This window comes from Halichondria panicea, chromosome 1 (assembly GCF_963675165.1).
Source record: "Halichondria panicea chromosome 1, odHalPani1.1, whole genome shotgun sequence".
Lineage (NCBI taxonomy): Eukaryota > Metazoa > Porifera > Demospongiae > Suberitida > Halichondriidae > Halichondria > Halichondria panicea.
Genome location: NC_087377.1, coordinates 8,876,229 through 8,895,741, shown reverse-complemented (window position 1 = coordinate 8,895,741; position 19,513 = coordinate 8,876,229). Strand labels below are relative to the sequence as shown.

General features: G+C 40.1%; 2 protein-coding genes and 2 long non-coding RNA genes across 10 annotated transcripts in view; 3 read left to right on the top strand and 1 right to left on the bottom strand.

Annotated features, from left to right (window-relative positions):
* Nucleotides 1–19,513, top strand: part of LOC135340597 (uncharacterized) — a 93,996-nt gene that overhangs the window by 52,157 nt on the left and 22,326 nt on the right. The gene's annotated exons all lie outside the window — the stretch shown is intronic.
* LOC135341785 (uncharacterized) lies at nt 264–1,764 on the top strand. 6 transcript variants are annotated; one of them, XR_010396648.1, is made up of 12 exons: nt 265–454; nt 632–684; nt 734–789; nt 849–882; nt 933–983; nt 1,037–1,120; nt 1,175–1,191; nt 1,243–1,284; nt 1,336–1,381; nt 1,423–1,487; nt 1,536–1,582; nt 1,643–1,764. It is a non-coding gene; the product is annotated as an uncharacterized LOC135341785 (long non-coding RNA). The 6 variants fall into 6 exon arrangements; XR_010396640.1 differs by having other exon boundaries at nt 269–454; nt 1,430–1,487; XR_010396645.1 differs by having other exon boundaries at nt 266–454; nt 1,037–1,191.
* LOC135342735 (uncharacterized) lies at nt 3,647–19,132 on the top strand. Its single transcript, XM_064539576.1, has 18 exons — nt 3,647–3,837; nt 3,987–4,048; nt 8,940–8,996; nt 9,387–10,279; nt 10,899–10,971; nt 11,020–11,072; nt 11,132–11,206; nt 11,269–11,355; nt 12,946–13,058; nt 13,121–13,320; nt 13,380–13,425; nt 15,740–15,930; nt 16,003–16,054; nt 16,111–16,221; nt 16,273–16,385; nt 16,482–16,532; nt 16,579–17,701; nt 19,093–19,132. The coding sequence occupies exons 2-18, from the start codon at nt 4,033–4,035 to the stop codon at nt 19,130–19,132; spliced, it is 3,294 nt and encodes a 1,097-aa protein (XP_064395646.1). The 5' UTR covers nt 3,647–3,837; nt 3,987–4,032.
* LOC135341888 (uncharacterized) lies at nt 6,275–6,679 on the bottom strand. 2 transcript variants are annotated; one of them, XR_010396683.1, is made up of 2 exons: nt 6,465–6,679; nt 6,275–6,404 (listed from the first exon to the last, which is right to left on the bottom strand). It is a non-coding gene; the product is annotated as an uncharacterized LOC135341888 (long non-coding RNA). The 2 variants fall into 2 exon arrangements; XR_010396682.1 differs by having other exon boundaries at nt 6,275–6,401.

Here is a 19,513-nt window from a genome sequence, read left to right as displayed (position 1 = left end):
CATGTACGTATTTAGAGTTCTAAAGATTTGTGAGACTTGGGTATACACAGCCAAAAATCCACGGGTCCGTTTCAGGCCGTTAGTTGAAAACGGGCCGTTACGGGCCCGTGAACGGCCTGTATACAGGATGTAGCCCACCCACGTCCTGTATACAGGCCGTTCTCACGGGCTGTAAACAGGACGTTAGCCCACGTCCTGTTTACAGCCCGTGGATACAGGCCTGTATCAGGGCGTAGCACCCACGTCCTGTATACAGGCTATTGCAGCTGTAGCTTATGCGCATGCGCTAGCTTGGGGCAGGATGACGTCACCTGACTACAAAAAGAGAATGAGACAGACAGAGCTCTAAGAAAAAATCCTGCTGCTTGTCACAAGAGGAGCTGCTGGTCCAAAAAGACAACTTGAAGAGGACTATACAGTCCATTACTATTAGTCTACCTGTGAACAGAAAAAGGTGAAGCTGTAGCAGCATGTTATTATAACAGTTATATTATTTTTATTGAACTTTCTCATAGCAGTTTGTGTTCCTCTAGTTCCACAGCTATTTCAAATCTGTAGTGAATTTGACCTCTAGTGTAGTTGGCAGCAAAGGTCTGTAAATTTCACCTCTACTGTATGTTTATAAATTCAGGTTTGCACGTTGTTATGGACTTTTGAAGCTGGAACACCGGCCAATTTTACAAGGTAAACGTTTCGTTTTGCTTCCTTTTTGAAATAATCCTCCTCATCGTAGGCTCCCATCTGAAGTTTTTTCACTTTTGATAAAGAGGTGTTGAAGAATGCTCCCAGGTTTGTTATTCTCTTTCACTAGCATTCACATATTAAACATGCGATCAAATTGACTTTAGATAATGCTGCCGAGTTGAAGTCTGGACTAATTACGTAAGTGCCACTGTTCTATTGTGTTTTGTGATACGTTATTGCTTCTGTAGACACTAGATGTTGTCAGAAGAATGAACTAAAAATAAAGCAACAGTTTCCTGGTAAGAAAATTCAGCAACTATGTAATCTGTGTGAATAGCGTATTGGTGTACAGTTGCGAGATATCTTCGAGATGAAAAAGAGCCCTTGTAATGTGTACAGCACACTGTAAGCTGTTGACTGACTTCATAGTACGCCGGTAAGATTATTCACAGTGGTGTGTTCTTCTTTTAATCTCCTAACTCTTATTCAGATGTTGCAAAACTCAAGGTTTGTTTATTGTTTTCATCTTTAGCACTCGTTACACATGTTATTTAATAGATTTCTTTATTGGCATGCCGAGTTGGAGTCTGGATGTGTTAGGTAAGTGCCATTATTTTGTATGTGTTTGGTGATGCATTATATGCCTCATAGATTGAAGTTTTTAGACGAATGATAAAGAGAATGCAACAATTGCCTGGTAAGCAACTTAGTTTAATCTATGTGAATAAGTATTATTAGTGTACAGCTGGCGAGCTATCTCGGAGATGAAGAACGGCCCTTCAAGCTGACTTCATAGTACGCCGGTAAGCAGTGGTGTATTTTTTGTACAATTCCCAGCCTCTTCTCCTCAGAGTCTATCTTTGTGTATCTGCACAAAAACAAGACGAATATAAATACAGTAAGTTAGTATACTTATGTGGCGTTAACGTACGGTTCAACTGGTTGTTTTTATCTGCAGTGCCACCGTGGGATGTGAAGACACGGACATGATAATGAGAGACATAATTATATAATGTAGCTGAACAGAAATTAATATATCTTGTTCTTGTCTTCTTTGTCTTTGAATTGTGACCTTTTGAAGCATGATATACTAGCTTATTAAATTGTGCATGAGAACAGTATGATACAGGCTGAATACAGGCCGTTTGTACGGGCTGTTTACAGGCTGTATGTGAACGGCCTGTTTAGTAGTGTCTACCCAACGGTCCCGTATCAGGATGTGGTAAACGTCCTGTAACGGACATGTAACGGACCTGACACGCCCTGTGGATTTTTGGCTGTGTATGTATAGGATATACCACACCTAAGAGGAGGATATGTTATAGTTATAACACGGGCACGAGGGATGTATGGAATATATTGCACTGAAGCACGAGGGCGCCAGCCCCGAGGGCTGAGTGCAATATATGCCATGCAGCCCGAGTGCACGTGTTATAACTAGTTTATATCCCGAGGGCATAGCAACATAACACTGTCCTAGTAACACAATATAAACAGCACAAAAAAAGACAGAGACAACTCTAGACACAGCTTCATCTCTTCTCTCTTCTAGACGCCAGTATCTGCAGCATATAAGATTGGCATGACCGACAAATGGCTTGACACAAAATTGTTGGAGTTTCAACTGAAATCTGCAAAACAGCCCCACCCCACTTCTGGTGCTGCAAAACAGCCCCGCCCCACGTACTTACTGCTGCAAAGAAACAGCCCCACCCCACTACTCAGTGAATACATGTATTAGCTGCTGGTCTACGCTCTGCCTCATAACCAAGCCAAGAAAGCTCGCTTCTACACTGCTGCAAAACAGCTCATGCCCCCAGCAAAAAGAGCCACTTCTAGTGCTACGGTGAAGCAGAATTGACATGCATCAAGAGGTCAAGGACTAGGTCGATCTAGGAACACAGAATCTTCCACAAAATGAATCTTGGACAATTTTAAAACCTGCATGGTTGCAAGAAGAAACTCCAGCAGTGCTGAACATTCATTCCTGCATGGCTGGACATACTTTGATACTTGTTATTTCTCATGCGTATTAAATTTAATTGTCTAATTGCCAGAGGGGCGTTTTGTGGTCAGTGCAATATGACTTTGCGGTCAGTGCAATATGACTTTCAGCAGTGCATTATGCTTCATATTGCACTTGGCAACAACGTAGCAACGGGATATAAGCACCCATATATCCTCCGCTACCGTGGTTACTCCGAGGCGGAGCCGAGGGGTATGTAACCACGGTAGCGGAGGATATATAGGGTGCATATCCTCCGAGTAGGTGTGGCATATCTGACTTATACCACGTGACCGGCAGCACTATAAAAGGACCTCCCCCTAGCAACAATTCAATCACGATGCCAGACTGCAAAAAAGAACAGGACTATGCCGGATTTTGCAGCCGTCAAAGAGCTAGTTGAGCAACATGTTGACTCCTACAGATGCTCAAGAGCTTCCTTGGTCCAAGCGTTGACCATTCGATGTCCCTTACTGGAGTTGCAAGCTCTTCTTGGATAAAATCTATCTAAACCGCGCCCATGGAAGCTTAGCCATCTTGTTGGACAGCACCTTCCGTGTTTCTGCCGTCGCTTTGAGTCTTAGTACCGTCAAGCATGGCTCTTTTCTCTTTGCTTACTTTCTTGAACAAATGAAAAAACTTAAAAACAACTTGAAAAACTGTGCATGCCTGGGGCTGTATGCTAATATTCTATATATCCTACAGCTGTTGACCAATGAGATCAATTTGTGGTGACGTAAGTGTGGTATAAATACATGTATAGTCTATTCGCACTTGAATATTTCTTGGGGGCAATTGACACATGCGCAGACAGTGTATACCAGGTCTTTCTCAATTGAGAGCGGCCTGGAATCGAGGCTAGTACTGTAACTCTCATAATAAAGGGGCATTCCCTCTCCCACAGAAGGGAATGTACCTGGGGCTCTACCGGGGTAAGCCCCTATGAGGCTATATTATGTACATGTACAGGCATTACTACAATACTATACTGTCTATGCATGGTACAGGCATACGTACGTACGTTACGCAACTGTTGATCTCTCTGTAGCTGTGTTGATCTCTTGTCTACAGTGTATACTTAGAGCAGAATTATTGTGTCTGCATGCTGCTGTTAAACAACCTTTGTGTGTGCTTTAGTGAAGTGTAAGGTAGGCGTCTACTGTGTATTGATTCTATAATAGACTATTATTATATACTGATATCATTTGTGATAAATAGTTCTACTGACTTGTATTATTTAATTAATATCACATTGTTATAATTACCGGTATATTAATTTTATTATTCACATTCACAGCGTGTATTTTTCAGGCTCCGTTAAACTGACAAGCTGAGTGTGACACATGGCTGAGGGTCAAAGTAAGTGTATAATATTTTCATCTGCAAGGCTAGATCATATGGCGGCCGGCGCGGCGTCATTTCAAAAATCCAAGAGCCTGACATACGTGGCTATAGAAGCTGTTATAGTTTTCAATTAAATATAAAGACAAACACACACACACACACACACAGTCAGCTTTATCGTATTCCTCGTGCGACTACGCCTCGAGGCAATAATGTGCATACTATATACTATAGTTGTGTATGGCCCAACCAGAAAGGAAGTCGGATTACAAGCTTATGTCAGGATTTTATCAGATTACAGCATTTTAGTTTCATATCCGGTTGCGCAACCACAAACAATGTATAACACCCACTTTAATAATTATTCATAGCATGTTACATAATACAGCATGACATATTAAGCTTAAAACCTGACCTCCTTTCTTTTGCCATGCCCAACTAACTTTATATATAGCCTGCCTATACTATACAAAGTACAGCTATATACTTTGTGAGTATCTGGCTTAACATTCTTTGCATGCAGATAGTAAATTATTGACCATGGGTGACTAGTGCCAGCCCGAGGCTGTGGTTGGTTATCAGCCATAATTATATATTAGGCAATTTATACCAGTCAACAAAATTAAAACAGTTATTTAAACGAGACAGTCAAGCTTACTTTAACAACCCCTTTGCCTCAGGATATGCAGGTGTAGACCAGTTACTAACAATAGAGCTGTATATAGTAGCTACTTTTCCAATCATGCAGTGCAGTACAGTACAGCTATACGTTCTGCTGGAACTTACAGCCATAAATTTTAATTGACCAGACTCGCCCACTAATATCACAACAGAGCCTGCCGTTTGGCTCTAGTATAGTCTATCAACGTCAACTGTGCACTATTTGTGACAGTATTGAGCCATGCACAGCTTTGACTAGAAAGCAGAGAGAATTTGACTGCATTGCATGTTTCTGGCCTCATGTCAGGAATGAGCTAGCTCCAGCTATAGCGCAGGGATGAAAATAAGTATCACTGGCTGAACATTGTCAAGTCATTTTCTTTTATTTATGAAAGCTTGGTGGGTGTCAAAGCTATAAAGCTATTGTTAAAGGCTTTAACTAGGATTGGTACTACTTCTGTAGCTTTTTGGCACATTTTTTGGTGAGAATTATGCTGACATAATTATAGGTAGGTTTTGTAAGTACAGGTCAGTACTATAATCATAGTATAAACATTTGTAGGCCTGATGGTCGTAGTGGTGGTTAATTATCTCTTTGGCATTCTGTATGTTATAACTAGTTTATATTCCGAGGGCATAGCAACATAACACTGTCTTAGTAACACAATATAAACTGCACAAAAAGATGACAGAGACAACTCTAGACACAGCTCCATCTCTTCTCTCTTCTAGACGCCAGTATCTGCAGCGTATATAAGATTGACATGACCGACGAATGGCTTGACACAAAATTGTTGGAGTCCCACCGCTGAAACCACTGCAAAACAGCCCCACCCCACTTCTGGTGCTGCAAACCAGCCCCACCCCACTACTGCTACAAAGAAACAGCCCCACCCCACTACTGCTGCGAAGAAACAGCCCCACCCCATGGCCCACTACTCAGTGTAACTTCTGCTCGAACAGCTCTCCACGGTGGTCTATCCTCGGCATCACAACCAAGCCAAGAAGCTCGCCTCTACACTGCTGCAAAACAGCTCAAGTCCCCAGCAAAAAGAGCCGCTTCTAGTGCTATGGTGAAACAGAATTGACATGCATTACGAGGTCGAGAACTAGGTCTATAGGAACACAGAATCTTCCAAAAAATGAACCTTGGACTATTTTAAAACCTGCATGGTTAAGGTTGCAAAGAAGAAGCTCCAGAGTCCAGTCCAGCAGTGCTGAACATTCCTGCATGGCTTTAATTACTTTGATACCTCATGATAATTTTTTTTATTTTGTCTGTCTGATGTGCCAGAGGGGCGTTTTGTGGTTAGTGCATTATGACTTTGCGGTTAGTGCATTATATGACTTTCAGCAGTGCATTATGCTGCATATTGCACTTGGCAACAACGTAGCAACGGGATATAAAGTGTAATAATTATAGACCACTCAGGTGCATTAATTAAGGCACGTCCAGAATCAAGAAAAGGCCAACGTCACATACGTTAAAAAGTGTGCGATATTAAACATATTAATTTGACATTAATTTTTGTTTTCTCATAAAAATTTAAGTTTCCTTAATCAAAAATAAAGATCACGTAATTATCATGTGACCAATTAACATGAAATTTCCTTGTAAAACTAATTATAAAATAAGCATTTGTTCCAGTTTAGTTAGATCCTATCTTTTCCTGGAATCCTGATGTACATATCATATACTGATGAAATCCTGCTGCGCAAAAGCAGATTCATAGGTAATTATGGTCTATACAAACAACAAGCTAATATTTACCTGAATTGTCCCTGATTTCTCCTCCTAACTTTCTTGCTTGGCTGCACTCTGTCTTGCGCAGCAGGAAACAAGTTCTCTACTATCTAATAGTCTTAGTTAAGGCCTTTAATAGCTACTAGGTAGCCTACAACAAATGCTTTCAGGGTTTTACTCGATCAACTAGCTACGGTCAACTTAAGTACAGTGTCATGTGACCCAAGTTCCGCCCTCACTAGTAATTGCAGACGTTTGCCACCCACCCACGTGATAAACATTCCAAAGCTGTGACGTCACACGCATGAATATCATTATAACAAAATTCCATGTCATTTTAATTTGAACAGTCCTTAAATACCCCTGAGCATTATTTATACTTTGATGTTACTTGTGCGATAACATGGGGTCTATGTTGTGCTTTGGAGTACAGTAGAACCTCGATTATCCGGACACCTTGGTTCCAGAAGCAGGCCGGATAAGTGAATATGCCGGATAATCGAATAGATAAACCACGCCTTGATCCACCCACTTTATTGATGAACAGCAGTGCCACATGTTGTCTGCGCATGCGCAAAAGAAAAGCAGGCATGTCTCCATGGTAACAGCTGCAACGAGCATGCGCATTTTAGGGACACGCCCATTTTCTGAATTATGTAATCTGATTAAAAAGAAAACTGCCAAGCCGGATAATCGAGGTTCCGGATAATCGAGGTTCTACTGTAATAATGTGAGCCGATTTGAAAAGCTGTTAACTCAAGCATAAAAGAATAGCATAATAGGTAATATCGCGAGCATAATCTACCAACCCCTACAGGGGACCCACAGGAACACATCATGCCTTTCCTATAACATCTGTAGCCTTACAGTGTTTGGACTCGCAAGCCGTCACTGTTAGCACAGCGAACAGTAGACTGGTCAAACTCTGTGTAGAGACTCGTGTTGCATAATCAGATAAGATTCTAAGTGGCTGCGGTTTTCGTGAGGTCAGTATACTGCATGTGCTACCTAGAATTTTCCAGTGCTACGTCGATCACTATCAATGATCTTGTGGCAACCGCATGCGGTCTAGCCACTTGAGTTGCCACAAATATATCGTAGCAAACGTTGCACGAGTCTCTATACGAAGTTTGACCAGTCTACTGTTCGCTGTGCAACAGTGACAGCTTGCGAGTATATTACAGTGTATAAGGTGTCGTTAAGCTCTTGAGACTTGGCTTGACACAATAAAGAGCGTAAGCTAAAGCTGGCATCTTTGCACAATACTTCTATGTGATGATGTAACACGGACTACAACTTCAGAATACAAAATATACGGATTATCCCCTTTTTGGGGTAATGTACGCACATGCTTGCGCATACAATGTATACCAGGCTGCCAATCCGAGTTTCGAGGTCGGCCTGTAATCGAGGCTATGCTGAGTGTAGCTAGCTCTTGTGCCCATGCGCAGTATTTCACATAAAGGTTGATAAAAGGGCATGAGTACAAAAAATAATGAAATCACTGCAGGTGCTGATGCCTTGATGGAGGTGTCAAATTTATACAACATAAAGCTACATTAGTATAGCTTTTTTAAAAATTGATGAACACACTTGCATTACCTTAATGTTACTATAATTATCCGACTAGAAAAACATTTGCAATGTGAAAAATTGCTAGGATTGGCCAGGGGAACCACAAAGAACCACAAAAAAGCGTGGAAACAAGAAATCAGACGAGAGCATTTGTTGCAGAAGCATCATCTGTCCTCACAAACTTGCTATTCAACATATGAGTTAGCCTTGCACTAAAGCGCTAGCTTTATGTTAGCTATAATACTCAGAAAATATCTGTTAAAACAGCTAGCTATAGCTAGCTAGCATGCAGTAGCTATTAATTTTGTGAAATTGGACACACCCTTTAATTATAATCTTATTATTCCTGTGGATGTAATGCACATGTGCGCTCATTCCCCATGTGTGAGAAAATAATATCCAAGATCCAGATCCAGATCCTCCTGGCAGAATCATCTTTGTCTTGAGGGCCTGGTAAGCCACAAAACACTACCATATATAACAATATAGATAACAATATGCATGTACACAGGTCTTAGATATTATATACACTGAACTACAGATCCTGGAAGAATCTTTCTTGAGGTCCTGTTAAGCCACATAATACAATAAATAATAACAACAATAGATGCATGTAAATAAGTCTTTTCTTCTCAGTGACTTTATATAGATAAGCTAACTTTAATATAAAATTCATTATAGAAACTAATATAACACTTTTGAGCGAAAGCAAAAACATGGCGAGAGGCATTAGCACAGCGCCAGCTTGAACACTAGTTACTATTATTATTATAAACGGGTACTAATTTCAGCAAAATTTTAATTTGTAATTAACGCTAAATTAAGTACGCGCTAATAATAAAACGCATTTATGAATCTATTAAAAAAAATTTTTTTTCTGAAAATGCATATACTTTGAGAGTATAATGATAGCTATTCAATTTTTAGGTGGATCCAGCTCAAACCCTTCTTATCCTAGCGGTGTTGAAAGTACCCTACCCAGTGGTATGTTCATTACACAATACTCAGGCATGCATATAAATGTGCATGTGCATGTGCGTATGTCATTGTTCTGTACTGCCTATATAATTATAGCATGGACATGCCATTTTTAGAAATAATGGTGAGTTAGACCATAATTTTATTATCGTATTCAAAGCCTCAAGTTCTTCAGCAACATGTATTATATACTAGACGAGCATTTGCATATATATTCGTTTCGATCTCAAGTATTCTGTATATCCTGAACTGGGAAGTATAATGTACGCCGGGAATCATCAACAATGTGGGTCGAGATCACCTGGGCTGTTTGGTGCATAACTATTAGGCACATTTATTTGGGAAATATACTATACAGCAAAAAGCGAGCAATCATTGTCTGTTGTATTTATTCAGGTATCCCTGCCATTTGCACAGAAGGATCAGATATTGACACCGTAATTGCCTTGGATGATATTGGCAATGCTGTTCCCTGCAGATGTCCATGTGGTAGTTGCGATTTCTCACACATTCTCCACCCTCCACCCGATTGCCTAGTCAACCGCCATTCTGATAGCCGAAACTTTCCAGAAGTTGATCTGAAATCTAGCAAATACGACAAGAAGCAGCTGAATATGGAGCTTAAAGAACAAACTCAGAGTGTCGAGAAGGAGTTTATGGCATTTATAGTAGCTGTGCGCATGTATGCCAAATCAATTCCTGATATTGAAAGTCTCATAAAAGATGCTCTAGATCTTACTGAGCATGAACAATCAAGTTTTGAGAAATTGTACAGACAATTCCGAGAAGGAGCTAACTTCATAAATTACGACATTTTGTTACATCGGCTTAGTATCTTGAAGTTATCAGGTACAGAAAATGAACTCAGACGTTCTGCCGAAGCCGCAGCTGAAAGATACGAGGCTAGTTTCAAGGAGTATGCTCAACACCGAGTCGTTCTTGTACCTACCATTCTGCAAGATGCCAATGGAAGCACCTATTCAGTGCACAAAAAGCTAAAGATTAAAGTTGAAGAAGAGTATCTCAAGTTTAGAATTGATCGCCTTTACCATTTCAAGAAGGTAGTGAAAACAATTCTTAAACTGCCTCCACATATTAACCTTCGAGTTACCTCTGTCAGGGAAGGCTGTGTGGAAATATGCTTTGAGATGATTAGTTTGCGTGCTGATGAAGAATTTGACCCTACCCTAGATAATGTTCAAAAGCAAGAACTGTTGGCCAACAACATCATCCTTCTTGAATATGACGGTCAGGTGCCCTACTGTTGCTGTGAGCTTCTCAGTGATGAGGTACAGTGCATCCAGCTTAGAGAGTAGATTACCACAATTGTGTGAGTAGTTGTACTTAAATGTTAATAATTATGTTTACAGTGATGAGGTACAGTGCATCCAGTTTAGAGAGTATAGATTACCACAATTGTGTGAGTAGTTGTACTTAAATGTTGATATCTTTTGATTGGAACCTTATTTGTATAACATTTTAGGCTAACTCGGCTATAATTATAGTCTTATAGTGCATGTCTGACCATGCATGCATGCTGATCCACCACTGCCGTTAGCCTAGCATTCAAATCTTATTTTCTTCTGTATATATAGTTCAGGTAGTTTCTGCTAGGTTTCCATGTTTATATAATGCTACTGATTTTCACATGGGTGAAACGTAAAACTGCTCAGTGATAAGGTAATTAACCATGGCCGCGGCCAGCGGTTATAGTAGTCGTTAACCCAAGGTCGTGCCGCGGCCAGCGGGTTATAGTAGTCCGTTGGTTTTTTTTTTGTGGTATCTAAGGTTACTCACTAAATGCAATCCATTTGAAGCGTTGGTATATAAAGAGTGTGAAAGTGGGCCGAGAGCTATTTAAAGGTGCATGGAGTATAAGTTGTAACTGCACCATGGTAATTTTCATAGAGCTGCAGGGATACAATCAAAAAGCTTTACGATGATGTGTGCCAAGCTGACTACCGAAAAGATGAACTTGATGGTAAGCCAATAGTTCACTGAACCAAAACAATTAATTTGTATAAAACAGATGTGGAAGATGGCAGCCAGGAACATACATCAGATTGTCCATACATCTCTCAGGTTCGGTTTTCTATCGTGTATTTTATCGAACTTTATACTATAACATTTAAATTTCATAGGCAAGCATTGCAAATGTGTGCCCAATTGAAGCGTGTTTCTCCTGTAGAGTACGGCTTCCACGCTGCTTCATGGAGGTTAGTGCTAAACAAATAGCAAGCCATGCCAGTATCTCATGTTCTTTCATCAATAAATATAGTATCACTCCCTCGAATGTGAGAGAAGTACTAGCAGCTATTCTACTTCCAATAATTCTGATATTGAGCAACTGCCATGCTCAGAACAGGTAATATTACAACGTAATGTCCTATCTAGGTGTTGGTCAAATAATGGTTACAATCAAAACTACCAAGGTGTGGTCAAACATAAGAACACAAGGCTTATATATATAAGCGAGAAAAGGGCATGCATGCATGCAACTATCTTACATACCCAGCAAAATTTATATCAGAAGCATAAAATAATAGAATCCAATATAATTATTATACTGGCAAAGTTCCGCGTCTAAAAATAACATTTCGCGGGGGTAGAATGTCTAAATTTTGCTTAGTCTGAGAATAGCTAAGTGCATACCCTTATAAGCTATTAGTATTATAGAAGTGTATGAAGAGGAGTATCCAACTGTAGCAGTTGTAGTGTAAACCAGGTTTCGGTACAAGTATGTCATAACACGGCACTACCAGACCGCATCTTAAGTGGGTGCGTAGGTGTAGTGGTTTATTAGTTAAAAATGATATCAGCATACACACGTGTGGTTTGTACCTCCAGCCCACATTTAATTTTATTCATGGCTAACAGTTTACACAACTACAAGACTAGTGTTAGCGCCGAATTCAGTCCTAGATGTAGAATGGAATTTGCACATACTCCTCTTCATACACTCTTGGTATTATTATGGTATCCTCAGGAGCAAATGAGAGGTTTACTATACATGCAAAAATGATATCGTCCTGCTATGTACAAACATTGTCATATAAGTATGTCAAACCGCTATCCTTATTCAATGTACACAGCAATAATTATAATACAAACAAGGAAATGCGCTATATATAGCCTTTTCCTCGAAAATATTTCATAGTATGTATATTCATTATGTGTTTGTGTCTGTGTATTCCAGCTTATACTGCTTAAATGGTTGCAAAATCTTTTATAGGCACGTTCTCTTGGATTTTGATTTGTAAGCTTATTTTTTTAGTTAAGTTTGGCTGTTGCAGTCTCCTCAGAATTGTTTGGAGCATCAACTTATATGAGTTATAATTATAGTCTTGCACTAAAGCCTATGTACGAGTAAGAAAAGAGCTGTACACTGCCAGAAGCAGCAGTCATTGTGAACTTTAACCCCTCTGCAGATCCTCCCCTAAGATCATCGTCTGTATAGCCATCACATTTCTGTTTCATTGAGCTCCCTCTTATAACACTCTAATGCTTAAGCAAGCTTATAGAATACTGCATGTGTATGTAATTATTGACAAACTATATAGCACTGCCGTTGCCTGCATGCTGATTTCCTTCGATAGAGGTTAATTTACACTACTGGATGACTCCAAATGTTACTTCGCTACTTAAATTCTATGTTCAAAATCATGCTCCTCGACTATCGGTAACATACCGTATAGCGCGAAATTTTCGAGGGGCTTAATTTTCGTGGATTTCGTGGGTTAGCAATCCTACACGAAAATTAAGTCCACGAAAATCGTTCTTTACCTGCTATAACGTGCAAGATTTAAAGGCGTGGCTTCCGGTAAGCAGTCATTCCGCGAACATTGTGCAACGAAATGGCTTTTAGAGGCCAATCCACGAAATATAAGTGCCTCGAAAATTTCGCGCTATACGGTAACTATGAGGGTTTTAAATGTTCCTCTAATTTTGTATGCAGACACTCAATGTTGAGAGTAGCAATGGGAATCACACATGTACACATGCATGTGGTGCTGAACTCAAGGTAGCAGCTGAAAGTGAGGAAACTGATCAAAAGATAATGCCTTTTAGGTGAGTATACCTGTGGCAAAGGTTGTCAATATAATTATAGTATTTGATCATAATTACTATAGGGTTGACCAAAATGAGCTGAATCCACCACATGAGCGTCTTGGGAACAATATAACAAATCCTCCCGAAAGGAGGGCAATTGGGAATTCAGACATTCCGTTACATACTGGTGGCTACATCGGACAAAAATTGTTACCAACTACCAATTTTTTTGTGTGGAATATGAATATCGAGAATACGAAGGACACTGCGTATTTTAAGGGTATGTACATATATAGAGTTAATACCCAGTGCATTTCTACATTTCAAACCATAATATAGGAACAGTTAAAAAGAAGAAAAGTGATACACACATCAAGCCATTTAGGTGAGTATTAAAATTACAGTGCATCAACCAACGAGAGTAAATTTTTTATTTTTTGTGAGCATCTTAACCCTTTCCCGGCTTTAGCCGTCATATGACGGCAGCGGTAGTGATATTTTTCAAAAAATCGTTGTGGGCGCTGTGTTGGAGCTATGCGCACGTTGTAGGTACCAGCACATGCGCATTGGGCTGCTCTTTCACGTGGTATCTTTAATATATTGCCTCGAGGTACGCTTTGTGCAGTACTGTCGAAAGAAAAGTGACCGTTTGATAATGGCTACAAGATCTTCATAGTACAACCTCAGCGAGGTTCTAGGGCAGCTAGACAGTGAGAATAACGATGCCTATAGCCTTGTTGAGTAAGAGGACAGTGACTGGGATCATACCAAGAGAGGAAACTACTTTTCAGAGGTCAAGCTATAAATATAGAGCCTGAAGAACCTGAGGAAGAAGCTCCTGAGCATGAACCAAAGTCCTGGACCTTGTAAGTAACTATATGGAGTATCATAATGTAGTCTGGATAGCTTCAGTATGGTATGCTTAGTCTAGTTAGTACACAAGTGGACATCATGAGCCACCATTGAACTTGTAGACCTGTGTGTAGGTGAAGAAAACATTTCCCGGGAAATAAGCGTCTGCCGATACGACCTCGCAGAGAAGTTTCTGCTGATCCTGATTGAACCATGTCACCGTGAGAACATTGAGAACACTTATTTAGTGTCTTTAGTTACTTCATGCCTTCATACAATATTGTTTATGTTCATAATTGTGAAATGTGGAAAAAAAATCGTTAATTAGTGGGGGGTGGTCAGTTGCTAGGTAACGATGATGATGTCATGGTACCCCCAGGATATGGGCTACCTGTAGGAAATAGTTGCAAGTGATTACAATGCATGGTTCATGAGATATGTATTTTTAAAGAAAAATGTGTATTTATTCTGTATTTTGTTTTTTTAATTAAAGCATAGATTGAAGAGTTAGAGGGATAGGAAACGGTTTGTATCTCGAGTAACATCCGCGCTACGCTGCGGTTTAATCAAGGCCATCATAACAATATCTATTTCTACACTCAGTGCGTAATAAACTACAAGTAACTGTGCTTAGTCCGTGCAACTCACTTATATTTCAAGGTCTATACCTATTGTAGTAGTCATAACCAGCACTCTTACATGTTATATGTTCCAATAGCTCTAAAATAGCCTTGGGAACATATAACTTTATTGGAAAGTCTCTTTTTACTGGGTGTGGTCAGACATTAGCAAGTACTACACGTGGCTCATGGACTAGGCGTGTTATAAATTGCTGAAAGAGATGATGTCTCGAGGAAACACAGCTTTGGGAGTTACCCGGCAAAAATGTGCTTAATAGCCTCGTTCATAGGGCGTAGCGCGGATAATTTTCGAGGCTCCACTGCAGATTCAATGTAAAATCATCACGTGCACCACTCCGTTTCCTATCCCTCTAACTCTTCAATCTATGATTAAAGCCGGGAAAGGGTTATAGTATAAAGGTCAGGGGTGTAGCCAGGATTTTGGATAAAGGGATGCTATCATAAATGAAAGAGGGCACAAAGTGCCCCATTTTTAGCCGCGCAGCGCCGAAATTTGGTGACTGGAAGCCATACCTCTTATTAATGACGTCATAATTAACTTATCTGCCAAGTTGGGCGTGGCTGAATCTTTATTTGCATAGAAAGGCTGGCCACGATCACAAAAGAGAACTAATTTATAGATTTAAATACTAGCTAGCTATAACAGCCTAACTGCAGCAAGATCTGGAAGAGAAGGGGTGGGTGCTCATGCAGCTGAATAATCAGATACATTTCTCTGTGATTTGTATACTTGACGCAGGCTGGTTGAGGGTGCTCGAGCACCCCTAGTACCCCCTGGCTGCTATGAATACAGGTATATTTAAAGTTCAACTATTGGCGCTTACCTGGGACCACCACCTGTTACATCATATTGCATTATCACTACAAAACGGCTGCCTGTACCTACCAAAATCTGTTAGGAGTACTCAAGTTCATACACATAAAATTTCAGGTTCTTAACTCAACAAAGTTATAGGCTAGTTCTATTCCTCGATAGGTATACACATCTTTTGGCAGCCATTTTGTAGTATTGATGCAATATGATGTAACAGGTGGTGGACCTAGGTAAGCGCCAATAGTTGAACTTTCAATACCTGTATTCAAATGGATCATAACACCTTTACTTCAGAAAATATTTACAAAAATCAAAGTCTACCTGTCACACTGTAGTAATATTTATGGCATGCGTAAGGTGAGATCACACACTTAATCACACAATGTTTCTAGGAACTGGGTGAATCCACCATGCCAGCCTCCTGAGACACATCTTCCTAAACTTGATAGTCCAGACGGCCAGGCGTCCAGTCTACTTGATAGTCTAGAGAGTCTAGACGTCCTGTTACATACTAGTGGCTATCGAAAACTACAGCCAGCAAAAAGTTCCATTCAAGATGATCAGCTTCAGAGGGAGGACTCTGGTACGCCATGCATACCCTGCATGTGCACACTGCTATAAAAATTATTACTTTTAGCTTTTTCTTTAATTGTAGCAACAGCAGCTGGAACTGAGGAAAAAACTGACCAAAGCATCAAGCAATTTAGGTGAATATAATAATAATTATAGGATAAATATAGATAACTTACTGTCCAATTGCTAGGAACTGGCTAAGTCCACCATATCAGCCTCCAAAGACAGATCCTCCTTCTGAACTTGAAGATCCAGACATCCAGTTGCCTGATGAAAGAAGTCCAAGTGAAATGCCATCTTGGTAAGTATTATACAGTGAGGTCGATCACTTACTACACGTCGATCATTGCAGTGTTTGTAAGACTCCGGAGAAGAAACTTGTGGGTCCTACTCTAAATGTTTATGACTACCACAAATCAAAACTGTCAAATACTCCATCTTTGTTGAATCAACTCAAGATCTCTGGTACGTATTCTGTGCCCTGCTAACATTGTTTTTGGTTCTACCTGGTATCTGCATGATGTGCCTTGATATTTTTACGTATTCATTACTTGTTATTAGGGGACGCACAAGCCCTTATTCAGCGAAGTGATGAGGAAGGAATCATAGAAAGTAAGCATTTTTACTCCTAAGGATCTGTGTTAATATACTTTTACAGATTGCAGCTTTCTGAAGAAACTTTGTTTCTTTCTGCTGATATCTGCACTCATTATATTACATGCTCAACTTGGTACATCTGATAGACGCCATGGAAACACTATGTCCATACTGAATGAAAGCGTTCTTCAATCTCATTCTATAAGCTTGCGACCGAGTCCTTTCTATTGCGATTGGATAAATATACCTTTCATACATTTTATAAATATGAACTGCCGTTCAAACAATCTCTCTGAGTCTTGCTGTATGTGGACAAAGTTATTCAATCTGAATCCCGTATTGACACTTTTCAAGAACGCAACATCTACCATAGAGGTGAACACATGTGCTTGTGCCAACTACAAAACACAATGCAGATTAAAACAAAGCCCTAACCCCGAATTAACACTTTTCGTTTTCGAGAACTCAACGTCTACCATGGAAATGAACACGTATGCTTGTGCCAACTACAAAACACGATGGAGATTAAAACAAGGCCCTAACCCCGAATTGACACTTTTCGTTTTTGAGAACTCAACGTCTACCATGGAAATGAACAAGTATGTTTGTGCCAACTGCAAAACACAATGCAAATTAAAACAATGCCCTAACCCTAATCCCGTATTGACACTTTTCGAGAACTCAACGTTTACCATGAGGGTGTATACGTATCATGCTTATGCCAACCAATTAAAACAAGGGCCTAACCCCGAATTGACACTTTTCGTTTTCGAGAACTCAACAACTACCATGGAAATGAACAAGTATGTTTGTGCCAACAAAAAAACTCGTTGCAAATTAAAACAATGCCCTAACCCTAATACACTTTTCGAGAACTCAACGTTTACCATGAGGGTGTATACGTATCATGCTTGTTCCAACCAATGCAGATTAAAACAAGGCCCTAACCCTAATACACTTTTCGAGAACTCAACGTTTACCATGAGGGTGTATACGTATCATGCTTGTTCCAACCAATGCAGATTAAAACAAGGCCCTAACCCCAAATTTAGACTTTTCGTTTTCGAGAACTCAACATCTACCATGGAGGTGTGTATACGTATGTATGCTTATGCCAACTGCCCTAACCCCGAATCGACACTTTTTGCTTTCGAGAACTCAATGTCTACCATGGAAATGAACAAGTATGTTTGTGCCAACTACAAAACTCATTGCAAATTAAAACAATGCCCTAACCTCGTATTGACACCTTTCGAGAACTCAATGTCTACCATGGAAATGAACAAGTATGTTTGTGCCAACTACAAAACTCATTGCAAATTAAAACAATGCCCTAACCTCGTATTGACACCTTTCGAGAACTCAACATTTACCATGAGGGTGTATACGTATGCTTGTGGCAACTACAAAATACAATGCAGATTAAAACAAGGCCCTAACCGTCACCTCATATTGACAAACTCAACGTTTACCATGGAGGTGTACAAGTATATGTATGTTTGTGCCAACTACAAGACATCCAAATTTAAATGCTACACAGCACAAATTTGCATTATGTGTTTAAAGAGCAAAGCTTGCGTGAGGGGGTCTTCACTGATCGTTATGCACCCTGACGCTACACTAGTTTGCAGAATTTTGGTGACAAAGTGCATAGAAGATATTGTAAGATTCTTGGTGAAACCTTTTGTACTTCAAGAGAAAACGTTAGCTTGTGAAAAACTGCGTGAAAAACTCTTGGGAGCAACTGATGTTGTCAATTGCTTATGGTCACCGCATGACAAATTATCTGATTATAGTGGTTGCTGGAATCCGAATCCGAGTCATCTAAAATCGAGAACTCAACATCTACCATGGATGCTCACATATGCATGCAATATGCTTGTGCCAATTAAAAAATGACCTAAAAGCCTGTAACTTTATGCAGCACAGCACAAATTGTCGTTATGAGTATAATTATAGCATCAGTTTTAAAAATTCTGAAATGATTCTGATAGTGTGAATGTTTACAAACAAATTTTGTCAGTATATAGTCCAGTCACTTCATGACTGGCTATTATTTTTGTTTATGTTTACGTTTGTATCTGTTCATAGTTAACGAAAGAGCTGAGAGGGATAGGCAATTTACGCCCAGCACTTCTGTTAGATCGATGAGGCTACATTGACATTGTAGTTGCTACACTGTAATAAATTATGTGGTTTTCACGCCTAGTGTGTGGCTATAATTATTGTGGCAAATGTGCGTTTTTCCTGATATCATATATATAGCGGGTAATTTTCAGGGGACAAAATATTCGTGGTTTAGCAATATTGAGACATTTCGGGGGTAATATTTCCGTGGTAGCTGCTTGCACTGCAGGTAAATGTCGCTTCATTTGTGGGTAAAATATTTGTGTTCTGAGCTCCAACCACAAAAACCACGTACATGAATATTTTGCCCCACGAAAATTAACCGCTATACATGTACAGTAGTAGCCTCGACCCCAGGCCCACGCTAGGTCGCAGTATTGATTGTATCGTTAATCTACGGTCTACATCCTGTTGAATGTGCTGGTTTAGCGCTTGATTGCCCCTCTAGGAATGTACGTCAGGAAGGCACTGCTTTCCCATTGTCCTAACGTTTTTATCATTGAATTTTCAATATTCGCTTTGGCAGCGGTTGAAGCTGCCCTGATATGAAAACTGTGACCAGCGTAGTGAGTATTATTCAAACCGAGAGCCGATAAGGCTTCCCTGATGCGTGGAACAAAGCTATGTTTTGTCAGGAACTTCCCGTCGGCGTAAATAAACAAGGGTCCTGAATGTGGACCTCGAATCGCGATGTATTGTAAAAGGGCTGCTACAAGGCATAAATCGCGCACCTCTCCGGAATTGGTCTGTTTTGGACTGCTTCAAGGTGACAGAGATGCAGCATGGCTATCGATAGCCTCGATCCCAGGCCGAGTTTTCGCTTTTATAACGGTTAGGCGAACAACTGGGCCTGGTACTAGTTGTCTGCG